The 12,863-nt window shown below is 47.1% G+C and overlaps 1 protein-coding gene across 2 annotated transcripts in view; it reads right to left on the bottom strand.

Annotated features, from left to right (window-relative positions):
• The window catches only part of FAM124A (family with sequence similarity 124 member A), a 69,981-nt gene extending 57,660 nt beyond the window's left edge, over window positions 1–12,321 (bottom strand). For both annotated transcript variants that reach the window (XM_006083560.3, XM_023748733.1), the window contains exon 1: window positions 12,111–12,321. In XM_006083560.3, coding sequence (XP_006083622.1) covers window positions 12,111–12,175 — 65 coding nt within the window. In that variant the 5' untranslated portion in view covers window positions 12,176–12,321. The remainder of the gene's footprint in view (window positions 1–12,110) is intronic.
• Between the last annotated feature and the right edge of the window lie 542 nt (window positions 12,322–12,863).

Below are 12,863 nucleotides of genomic sequence, written 5' to 3'. Positions count from 1 at the left end.
AATCACGACTCAGGGCTTCTCCACCTCCCCCAGCTCCTGAGGGGTGATTGGGGCTGGCAGCTGCCTCTCACACCCACTGCTGGGAACAGCCCTGCTCTCACCTGCTCTCGCACCAGAGCTGCCACTCATACCCACTGCTGGCACTGGCGCCACTCGCACCTGCAGCCAGCGCCGGTGTCGCCGCTCACACTTGCTGTGGCCCACAGTTCCTTTCAAGGTGCACAAATTCGTGCACTGGGCCCCTAATCCTATATAATAAAGAGTTAATATGCAAATGGTCATCATGCCCTCACACCATCATGCCGTAACGGCTCAGACACTCAACATTGGGGAGAGAGGAATGGGGACCAGCCAGGCTGCGGCCCAGGAGAGGGACAAGTTGCCCGCCCCGTGGCCCTGGGAGCCAGCGGCTGCACCTGTGCCTGTGGCCTGGGAGAGGGCCAAGCCACCCACCCCCGCAGCCCCAGGTGTCAGCGGCTGCACCTGCGCCTGTGGCCTGGCCCAGGAGAAGGACAAGCCTCATGCCCCACAGTCCTGGGCACCAGCACCTGTGCCTGTGGCCCAGGAGAGGGACAAGCCACCTGCCCTGGATTCCCAGGCGCTTGTGGCTGCAGCATGGGTGAAGTCGCCCGCCCACAGTCCCCTGCAGCTGCGGCCGGCCCAGGAGAAGCCAGCCCAGGTCCTGGGTGTCTGTGGCCGGCCAAAGGGAGGGAAGCCCAGGTCCCGGGTGCCTGCAAACAACCGGAGGAGGGAATCCTGGGTCCCAGGTGCAGGGCGAGGCAGAAGCGGTTAGGGGCGATCAGACCAGCAGGGGAGCAGTTAGGGGCAATCAGGCAGGCAGGCAGAGGTGGTTAGGGGTGATCAGGCAGGCAGGCAGGCAGGCGAGTGGTTAGGAGCTAGCGGTCCCAGATTGCGAGAGGCAGTCGGACATCCCCCGAGGTGTCCCAGATTGGAGAGGGTGCAGGCCGGGCTGAGGGATCCACCCCCCCCCCCTGCACGAATTTCATGCACCAGGCCTCTAGTTTAAATATAAGACTTGAAACCATAAAACTCCTAGAAGAAAACTTAGGCAGTAAACTCTCTGACATTTACCAAGATTTTTTTCTGATATATTTCCTCAAGCAAGGGGAACAAACAAACAAAAAAACACTAAAGGGACTATAGCAAATTAAAAAGATTTTGCACAGCAAAGGAAACTATCAACAAAATAAAGAGACAGCTTACTAAAAAGAAGAAGATATTCACCTATGATATATCCAAAAAGGGGTTAATATGCAAAATTTATAAAGAACTCATACAATTCAACACCAAAAGAACAAACAATCCAATTAAAAAATGGGCAGAGGACCTCACTAGACACTTCCCCAAAGAGGACATACAGATGGTCAATAGACATGAAAAATGTTCAAGTAATCATCAGAGAAATGCAAATTACAACCACAATGAGATATTATCTCACCCCTGCCAGAATGGCTATCATCAATAAATCAACAAACAACAAGTGCTGGTGAGGATGTAGAGAAAAAGGAACCCTCTTGCACTGTTGGTGAGATTGCAAATTGGTACAGCCACTATAGAAAACAGTATGGAGGTTTCTAAAAAAATTAAAAATAGACCTACCTTTTGACCCAGCAATTCCACTTCTGGATATATATTGGAAGAAATAAAAAGGTGGGTGTGGGTGGAGGGGGTCAATGGGGGGAAAAAACCAAGGGGACATCTGTAATACTTTCAACAATAATTTTTTTTAAAGCACTAATCTGAAAAGCAACCCAAGTGCTCATCAATAGATGATTGGAGAAAGAAGATATATACAATGGAATACAACTTGGCTATAAAAAAGAATGAAATCTTGCCCGGCCAGCATGGTTCAGTGGTTGAGTGTCGACCTATGAACCAGGAGGTCACGGCTGACTCCCGGTCAGGGCACATGCCTGGGTGTGGGCTCGATCCCCAGTGCGGGGTGTGCAGGAGGCAGCCAAAATAATGATTCTCTGTCATCACTGATGTTTCCATCTCTCTCTCTCCCTTTCTCTCTGAAATCAATAAAACTATATTTTTTTTTAAAAAAGAATGAAATCTTACAATTCACAATATGGGTGGACCTAGAGAATATTATGTTAAGTAAAATAAGTCAGACAGAGAAAGGCAAATACCATATGATTTTACTTATATGTGGAATCTAAAGAACAAAATAAACACACAAAATAGAAACAGACTTATAGATAAAAGAATAAAGTGAGGGTTGCTAGGTCAGATGTGGGGCGGGGGCTTGATTGAAAAGGTGAAGGGATTAAGAAATATAAATTGGCAGTTACAAAACAGTCACAGGGATGTAAAGTACAACAGAGGGACTATTGTCAATAATATTGTAGTAACTACGTATGGTGCCAGGTGGTACTAGAATTATGGGGGAGGGGAGAGGAGTGGGAATCTCTTTGTGAATTATACAATTGTCTAACCACTGTGCTGTATACCTGAAACTAATATGATATTGAATGTCAACTGTAATTGAAAAAAAAATCAGGGGTCCTTCATACGGGCTCTGTGACTCTCCCAGACTAGAGATCTGGTGGATGGACCATCTAAATTTCCTGGCAAATTTTTGAATGGACACATATGTTACTGGGGAAAAACCTCAATGTTTTCAACAGATTCTCAAAGGGGTCACGACTCCCCAAAAGTTTAAACCACTGCAAATAATACCCTTCAAATGTTATCACCACACCTTGGTCAGATCTTTCTGTGCATAGGAATGGTGGACCTTGGGGAGCTGAGTGGGGACCCTGGCTGTGAGGACTTCCATGTTCAAGGTCTGGCCTGCCATCAGGAAACACAAAGGCACATGATGTCTGACTGATTTCAGTTCCATCTAAGGACAATTCTGCTGCACAGTAGTCACAGGATATAGGCTGTGATTGGGGGAAGGAAAAGGCAGGGTTTAGGGCCAGGGTGAAATTAGCCATCAGTCTCTAGGCTAAGAAATCAGCTGCTGGCATTCAGCCTCTGTGCAAATGGGCATCTGGCCAAGGACCTGCCTGCTTACTCTCTACTAAACTTCTGCCCTACTTATTTGGCTGTTAAGGCTCCCCTCTCTGGCAACTTATTGGTATAGAAGTTATTAGTTTTCTTTCCCCAGTGTCCCAAAGTTGTCCTCAGTTTCTACTCAGAAATCTCTCAGGCACGTAGGGATTGTTCTGCTAAGTGGTAGTTAGGGGACATAGTTATGCAAATTAAGTGATGAGTTATGTTACATTTTATAGATTTGCACTCCTTTTATTTATTAGCCTCATAGTGTCCTTCTTGAATCATCCAATTTTCACTCCACTGAGTTTCTTAGCACATTAAAAAAGCACAGTATATGTAAAACTTCTTTTAAAAAACATAAAGAGCATGCGCCTTACTACTTAAAATAACCTGCATCTCTCACACAAAATGATGCACTGACTTACTGGTAGAGGAAGAAAACAGAAGAGAGAGAGTACAGTTAGTCAGAGAGTCACTGAATTCTAAAACTGGAAAGAATATCAAACTACTAACATTTGCATATCTCTTTATATATTACTAACTGCATTCTCCTAGATCTAATCCAATTTTTTATATTACTGATTAGGAAGCTAAAGTGATACTATCTATAGGGAGAACAGAGGCGAGGAATGATAAGGGCTTGATCTATGTGTGCAGGGTGGTGGGAAGGAAGAAGTTGGAAGGTAGAGGAATTGGCTAGGGCATGGCGACACACTGGCTAAGGGAAATGAAAGAGAAAGGAGAGTCAAGGATCAAGAATCTTTTGAAACCCGGGATCTGGAACCCCAGTATTGGTGCACTGCATGTTTTTTTGAAATCAGGCAGGATATAAATAAACTTTAGGACAATTCTTAGAAATATAACACTATATAAATGCAATGATACACAACAAACATCCACTGTAGTAGATACAACAGGAAAGCAATACCGTTACAATATGATCATCTTAAGATGGACAGATTTTAAAGAAATTTCATGATAACCCAAATAAAACATTCAATAAGAAAGTGTGATAGGGCTATTTATCTTATTACTAAAAATTTGTCAGTATTTTCAGCTAAGATTTCCAAATACTCCTGAGGCAGATGGGTTTCCCATAAGCATACATTTTAAAGATCTGCATACAGATGGAAATGTACTTAGAATGAAATTTACATTTGAAACACATTTCAAGAATCTTAAAGTGCAACAGTAGAATTTTAGGACAGGTGCTAGCATAACTAATGCGCCTGCCAGGAATCTTCCCATATTTCTCACGTCTAAAGGCACTGCTTGGGTCAGGCCTGCCTGTCACTGCTCAGTCTCTTGACTGTCATTCTCACCCTTTACATCAGTGAAACTCTGCAAAGTACAAATTTGATCACGTATCTCTCTGGATGAAGTTCATGCTTGATATTATACAGCATAAATCCCTCTTTCCATTACTGATGGCCCCTGACCAGCTCTGCAGTCTCATTCATCACCCATCTTCCATTCCTGTCCACCATCAAAAGAGAAATCAACAGAAAGTCACCTAAACTCTCACGCTGCTTTCCAGCCTCTGATCCTGTTTATGTAAGTTGTATACAGTTGACATAATACGGGAGATACAATTTTAAATTGCTCTTTTCACTGAACACTATTATAACATGCTGCTGCGTAGTTCCCGTAGTTATAATTTTAGATAAAGTGATTTACTATAATTTAATCAACCATTTCCCTCTTGTTGGCTATATGATTGTTCCTGATTGTTCACTTTTGCAAAGCACACCGGCAATGATACAACTCGATACTTATTAATACAACTTGATACTTATTTTCTCTTCCTTAGGAAAACTATCATGAGGGGGAGCAGGGACTGAATCAAGGCATGAACCTCGTATAGCTCTTAAAATACAGTCCAAATACTCTACAAGGTTATTTACTGGAAATACTGCCAGTGAAAGACAAACTGTAAAACTTAAAACAAGTTTATGCATACTAAGTAGGTTCAAACAATTTCAATCTCTGGAAGGCTATGTACTCCCAAGCTTTTTTAGAGGAGGAGGGAACAGCAATAGGGCACCTATCTTGGGAATCACATCCTAAGAATTTACCCAGCTGGCTCTGCATAACACCTTCAGCTCTGCCAGAGTAAAGCGTGAAAGGTGAATCCATGAATTTTAGGATGAAAAATTTATGGGCACATAATACAGATGAGCAGAATAATAATACAAGGATTATATATTTTCAGATACCTGACACATACAGTGGACAAATTTCCAAATATTACATTTTTTTAGTATCTGTGCCAATAATGAACAGAAAGTTAGATGCAATCCGTTGACTGTATTTTAATTATACATATAGGAATCATATATAAAAAGATCTGTACTTAAAATAGTTTACCACTGTTAGCAGCCATCTATATATATGAAAGGCTACTATGCAAACTGTCCCCTCGGGAATTTGACTGGGAGACCGGGAATTCGATCGCTCGCTCTGATGTGCGCTGACCACCAGGGGGCGTTGCGGAATGAAGGAAGGCCCTGGCTGGCAGCCGGAAGGCCCTGATTGGCCCTGATCACCGGCCAGGCCTAGGGACCCTACCTGTGCACAAATTTCGTGCACCAGGCCTCTAGTATGTATATTACGGGTACCTTTCTAAATTCTCTATTCCAGGAAAATCTTGGCATAAGAATTGATTTTGGCATTTCAGTAAAAGTGATCTTGACATTTCTGTAAACATCAGTTCAATGCATCATGGACCTCATCTGTTAACTCAATCCATTGAATTAGATGCCATTGTAATTTAATTAACTAGCTCCACCTTGAACACAAAGATAATAGGTCAGCTTGTCTTCTATACAAGATTTCTCTTTTTATCTCCTTTAAACCTGTCCCATTTTAAAATGTATTCCCCTTATTGTTTCATCCACCTGTTTATAAATTCTAGATTCCTGAATTGCTACCTCTTAAATCACAGTAGGTATTAGTCAGAGGTCACCCAAAGATAAAGGGTAGGGTATTGTTACTGGAGAACCCCTGTTGCTCATGAGAGCAAGGTTCTTGGGGTACCCCTGAAATAAGAATTTTCAGAAGCCCCCATAGGAGAATGATATGTGGTAAGAGGCTCTATTTGTGTGGAGTTACATTCCTCAGGTTGCAATGTCCCATGCCCCTTAAACCAGTCCTGAAGGAGGTACAGCTGGGGTTCCAAAAGCAAGGCCAGTGTCCTTCTGCTCCATGTTGCAGCATCTAAGTGAATGTAAGTCCACTGTGTGGAGTCCCATATGGCCAGGACCACATGAGTCAGAGGGAGAGAGAGAGAGAGAGGGAGAGGGAGAGAGGGAGAGGGAGAGAGGGGGAGGCCACGCCCATCCCAGGTGTGACTGGGAGACAGATAGGCACCTTCCCACGTCACTCAGACCTTACTGCAGTGGTTCTCAACCTTGGCTGCACATTAGAATCACCTGGGAATCTTTTTAAAATCCTGATTTCTGGGCCTCATCCTTCGGAAATTCTGTTTACAGTTTGTTACTAATGTTGTGGCCTCACCCCATAACAAAGAAACAGAATTTCCAGAGGATGAGGCCCAGAAATCAGGATTTTAAAAAGATTCCCAGGTGATTCTAATGTGCAGCCAAGGTTGAGAACCGCTGCCTTACTGGGTATGAGTCTAAACTGCCTTTGTCCAGTCCCTCCCCCCATCAATCAGCGGGGAACAGACTTGGAGAGTGTTAAATGCAGCTTTTTGGCCAAGTGGTATAAATGGCATGTCTATATTATCTGATCTCCCCTTTACTTCTTTCCTGTAAATAATAACCAGGTTATTGCGACTGCATCAGTGTTACCTGTGGATGAAAAAGGACCAACGAATCAACCCTGACAAGCTCAGCAGAGGCCTACATGGAAGGCCTTGCAAACTCAAGAGACGGAAAGCAATCACACAGGGCGGGCTTGTTATTGGTGGGTGCGCTTCGTGTCCCCACCTGTTGCCGATGGAAGTGGGCTTCTTGCGATGTCATGAGAAAAGGAATTTTCTGAGACTCACAAAAGAGAATGGGTGACATTTATTTGCGTGGAATTAAACCCATGAGTTTCCAAGGTCCCATCTCCCTCCATCCTGCCAAGGAAAAAGTCCAGGTGTGTCATCAGCAGAGCTAAGATTAAAGCCATTGTCCAGAGTTTCTGTCCCATATTTGCACAGTCCAGTCCAGCACCAGGCTAGCTTAGCTTGTATTTCCAGCTGCCGTCCATTGTGTGTGGGGTCCACACGGCGGGCTAGCATATGGGCAAGTGCAAGGAAGCAGGAGTGAAGCAAGAGGAATGAGAGAGAGAGAATTCCTTTGTCCTTAGGATTTTAATCTTAAAAGATTTTGCGTACCTGCAGTGACTCCACCCCCTCTAGCCAATCCATGGTTCTCTAGGCTAGACTGACAGCCAAATATCTTCCATACATCACCCCGACTTTACTGCACATGCCTCAATTTTCCCTTTCTCCTAGTGACCTATAGGGAATGAACTGGTAGTTCCCTGGGGAGAGTGAAGTGGCAGCTTCCTAGTGAAGCTGCCTAGATGACCGTGCTTATAATGTCTGGCCTCCCTTTTCCTCCTTTCCTATTATTAATATCAACTAGCTCAGCGGTTCTCAACCTGTGGGTCGTGACCCCTTTGGCGGTCGAACGACCCTTTCACAGGGGTCACCTAAGACCATCCTGCTTATCAGATATTTACATTATGATTCATAACAGTAGCAACATTACAGTTATGAAGCAGCAACAAAAATAATTTTATGGTTGGGTCACAACATGAGGAGCTGTATTTAAAGGACCAGAAGGTTGAGAACCACCGAACTAGCTAGTTACAACAGTAACAGGATTGAACATAAAAATTCCTAAGTAAAAATGGGTCATGGTAGGTAGTCATGTAGCTTCCTTATCAAAGGTAAATCTTTACCTTTGAAATTGTCTAAGACAGGGACATCTTAAAAAAGGGGAACCTTTTTTCTGCCAAAGGCTATTTGGATATTTATAGCATCATTTGTGGGCCATACAAAATTATCAACTTAAAAATTAGCCTGCTCTATTTGGTCAAACACTTAATTAACTCACCCCTAATGCCTTGGCAGAGCCAGACCAAATGATTCTGAGGGCCTTATCCGGCCTGCAAGCTGGAAGTTCCCCACCCCTGATCTAAGGTAACATACCTTTAAAATGTCAGAGTAATTTTCTTTTCTAAACCTCTGGAAGGCACAGACGCCAGCACAAGGTCACACTGTTATCTTATTCCCCGCATACCAGCTCTATGTGCTGTAAATGTTAACTATCCTGACCCACCAATGTAAAAGAAGTATGTGTCTCTCCATTTTACTTTTTATCCAGCCTCAGAGGTCTCCCCACTTTGCTTTCTCCAGCCCCCTTAATCTACAACCAATGGATTTCAGGTAACCCTCCTATGTGTCCTTTGATTCTAATGTATAAAATAAGCCACAAAACTGCTATTCTCCTGAGCATTTTTCAACCCCTTGAGAGTTTGCTTCCTGGCAATTGTCACCAGTTGGCTCAAATAAACTCTTACAAGCCTTTTCTTAGGCTGGACATCCTTTCATTGACAGGTTCTATATGTTCAGAAACTCGGGGCCAACTGACTCTGAAGTGGAGGTCCATAATGTCAGATCAAACTTTTGAATGAAAGTAATCCATCAAGTATCATCATATTTGATCGAGTGGTTTACAGGCTGAATCTGGGAGACATCACTAATGAAACACCCATTATAAAGCACTAGGGGCCCAGTGCACGAATTCGTGCACCTTGAAAGGAACTGTGGGCCGCGAGGCTGCAGTGGGTACAAGGGTGGGTCTGCTGCCCCAATCGCCCCTCAGGAGCGAAGGAGGCTAGGGGAGCCCTGAGGGGCGATCAGGGCCAGCAACCACTGGCTCTCGCTGATGTCGCCTAGCGATTGGGGCAGGTGCAGGCAGCAGGTGCAAGCACTGGGCGGGACCACGGCACATGGGAGCAAGAATTTTCAGTAACCACCAGAGGCTCACCCCAGTGACAGCGACCAGCGCCCCATTGGTCTGGCGCCCCTGCTCACCTGCTCCACCATCCCACCACGGCCACCTGCCATGTTCCATACTCTGCCGCCTGCTGCCAACACCCATCATGTTCCACATGTGCCCCCTGGTGGTCAGCGCACATCATAGCGACTGGTTGTTTGGTTGTTCGGTTGTTCCGTCGTTCGGTCTATTTGCATATTAGGGTTTTATATAGAGAGATTGTCTTGCTTATTCTGTCTTTTATTTGGGTTTACAGCATTGCCTGTCCCTCTATTAAGGGATTCTGCTTCTTTTTTTTTTTTTTTTTTAAATATATTTTATTGATTTTTTACAGAGAGGAAGGGAGAGAGATAGAGAGTTAGAAACATCGATGAGAGAGAAACATCGATCAGCTGCCTCCTGCACATCTCCCACTGGGGATGTGCCCGCAACCCAGGTACGTGCCCTTGACCGGAATCGAACCCGGGACCTTTCAGTCCGCAGGCCAACGCTCTATCCACTGAGCCAAACCGGTTTCGGCGAGGGATTCTGCTTCTTAAGATAGTTCACAACTGTCAATAGCTGACCTGCCAGTTTTTTTCTAACAAAAAGTACACAAAAGCACAAGGCTGGTTTTCAATAAGAAAATGGGAGTTTCAAAATGACATCAATCACCACAGAAGAATATAGTTTGCTTTTAGTTTTGGCCTGTATTAGGTGGGTCAGACAGCAAAGGTAGCATTTCAAGCAAAAGACAATGAGCAGAAAAACAAGGGTAGACCTGCCAAGAAACAAGGCCAGAGAGAGAGGAATGCCATAACATAGGCTTATAGGGCATGCTGAGCTCTTTGCCTTTTATAGATGACAGAGCCACTAAAAGTTTGAATGGGAGAGAGACATGATCAGATTTGCACTTCAAAAAATAACGATAGCAAACATGTATTGAGTGCTTTCTCCACTTTTGATACATAGTCTCAACAGGCAGCTATCTGAAAGCTAGATACCGTAAGAGGGGGCAAGCTCTGGAAAAGCAGGGAAATGATGAACAGCTTTTTGATAACTAAACTACTTCCAGGGATATGTGAATATGTGGCAGATACCAGACTAATAAGCATACACAGAAGCTATTTTATTCAAATACAGGGCATTTTACCTGTATCTTCAATTTAAGGTTGCTACTGAGGCCATAAGAATTCTTTAAACAATTATGTCCTGTTACAACTGCACACTTTCATGACAGGCAGAGAACAGAAGCTCTGGTACCAGCGTGTTCAGCAAGCCCCTCCCAGGAGCCCTGGCTGTGATGCTGCTCTTGGGGATCCCAGGGTGGTGTTAAATGGGTGAAGAGGGTTAGAGACTCCTCTCCATTCTCCTCTCCAAGAGAGAGCCTTTGCAAAAATGTTTTAGGTGAGCTTTGCAAACTTAAAACAAATGGACTAGTCAGTGCTTTATTTAACCCAGCTGATAATGTGCTGGTTTCTATTGCTGGCTTTCTTCTATTCATGGTGCATCTAACTACAGGCATTAGGGAGAAAAAAGCCAAGGGTCTTCAATTAAAGTTGATAAATGCCACATATACAAAGTGTGGGGGGAAAGCAAGGGAGTTCAATATTCGCACTCAGGTTACTACCCTGGAATGTCATTGGGTTCTGTAGTGACCCATAGATGATCACAAGTTTGGATAACAGGGAAAGACCATTGAAGGATAAATGCTTGGGGCATAACATCCCAGATTTGGGCTAGCAATGGCCGTGGAGGCTGCAAAGGAGAGGCCCAGTAGGGAGCCCTTCTTGGGGTCAGGTCAGAACCCTGGGTCCATTCTGGGCTTAGACTCTCTTCCCGGGGCAGTGGTGGCAAACTCGTCAACCGAGCCAAATATCAACAGTACTTCTTCAAAATAGACTCGCCCAGGCCGAAAACCGACTTCTGCGCATGGGCCACGAAGTTTCAATCGCACTATACGTGTGCCCGCACGTGGTATTTTGTGCAAGAGCCACACTCAAGGGGCCCAAAAGCCGCATGTGGCTCGGGAGCCGCAGTTTGCTGACCACTCAGGTTACTACCCTGGAATGTCTTGGGTTCAACCTCCCCAAACTCCAGGATAAAGGCTGTCTGGGCAGTCCCCCCTCCCCCCCGCCCCCGCCAGGGTTCCTGCAGAGAGGAAAATACACCCTTTCCTCCTGGGTCAGCACTGCATCCTGGACATTGGATGTGGCGCTGACTCTGCACAGGGAAATCCTCGAGAGATAGGGGCCGGGTGGGAACCTTTACAATGACGTTCATCTCCTTGAAGACATTCCGGAAACCGGTTTTGTTGGGAGAGAGCTAGTTAGTCTCCAAAGGTTTGGGGTAACAGTCTGTTGAAGTGAGGAGGACATTGCTTTACATATGTCTCCATCTCACCATCTTTATCCCACGTGTACCCAAGGCAAAAGGTTGCGGGTAGGACAGGTACACAGAGAGGTGAGGAATTTCGGCGGGGGAGGGGGGGCGGAGTGGAGAAGTTGGGGGGAGGGGAGAATGTCTCAGCAAGCACAGTAAAGCCATAAAATTAAAAATGCCATCCTCTTAGCCGATTTCTGAAAGACTTTTAGGTGCCGGGTGTCCTGACCTCTTTTCCTCATCCCAGAGCCCCCATCCCGGACTCCAGGGGGCTCCTGAGCCACAAGAAAGTCCTCACGGAAGGTCGAAACAGGTGCAAGAGCATCTCTTGTCTCTCTAACCACGATCTCAGGGGACACCACATTTGTCTGGCACTCCACATCATCTCAGTGACAACAGAGGGCAGGAGGGGCTGGGGTGAGGGCTGTGGGGTACTCTGAACCTTGAGTCTTTCACTCCCCCCCCCCGGGGTGGGGGGGGGCGGTCCTGTCCCGGGCAGCCATGAACCACGTGCCCTCAGGGTTCGCCACTGCCCCTCCAGCTCCGGGGGAGGAGTGGGCTGCGGGACTAGCAGCCCCGGCCGCCTCGCTCAGCCAAAGCGGCTCCGGCTCCGCCGCGGGGTCCGGGAAGGTCTTAGGCCAGAGAAGAGCTGCCTCGCAACTCACAGAGCACCCCCCCCCGCGCCCCCCGCCCGGCCCGGCTCACCCTCCGGTCTCGGCTCCCGAGTCCACACAGTCATCATCCTCGCCGCCGCCCGCCTTGGGGTCCATGGCGCGCTCCCCGCCGCGCTCCACTCGCGGGCACCAGCGTGACCTGGGACGCGCTCGCTGCGGGCCGCCCAGCCCAGCGCAGCCGGACCCCGTGAAGCTCCCAGCCAGCGTCTCCCCGTCCCGGTCCCGGCTCCAGCAAACAACTCCGGCACCGCCCGCGGGACTCCGCACCGCGCCCCTCTCCTGGCCACGCGGGGCTGGGCAACCAAGCGGGCGCTCCCCGCCCCCGCCCCGCCCTCGCCGCGTGAGCGTGTGCGCGCCAGGGTCTGTGCGTGCGCAAGGGGGCGTGTGCGCGGGGTGTGAGCGTGTGCCCCCGGTGCGTGCCTGTGCAAGGTGGTGTGTGCGTGCGCAAGAGGGTGTGTGCACGGGATGTAAGCGTGTGCGCGTAGATGTGCACACGTGCGTGAGCATTTGTAGCTCGCGTGTTGCGCGCCTGTGTGTGGTGTGCGTGCATGAGCAGGAGAGGTGTGTGAGTTCGCGTGCGCCTGTGTTGTGGTGCGATGTGGGTGGGCGTGTGAAGTATGTATTTGTAGGTGCACACTTCTGTGTATGTGTCGAACGCGTTTGCTCTGGTGCCCGTCTGCTCTGTAACCGTGTGTGGTGTGTGGTGTGTGGTGTGTGAGTGTATGTATGCGTGCGCATTGGACTGCCCTCTCCCCCGGTCCACAGTCCGTGAGTCAGACAGCCA

Source organism: Myotis lucifugus, unplaced genomic scaffold (genome assembly GCF_000147115.1).
Source record: "Myotis lucifugus unplaced genomic scaffold, Myoluc2.0 scaffold_7, whole genome shotgun sequence".
Classification (NCBI taxonomy): domain Eukaryota; kingdom Metazoa; phylum Chordata; class Mammalia; order Chiroptera; family Vespertilionidae; genus Myotis; species Myotis lucifugus.
The sequence above is the reverse complement of the archived record's forward strand: the minus strand, read 5'-3'. Positions and strand labels throughout refer to the sequence as shown.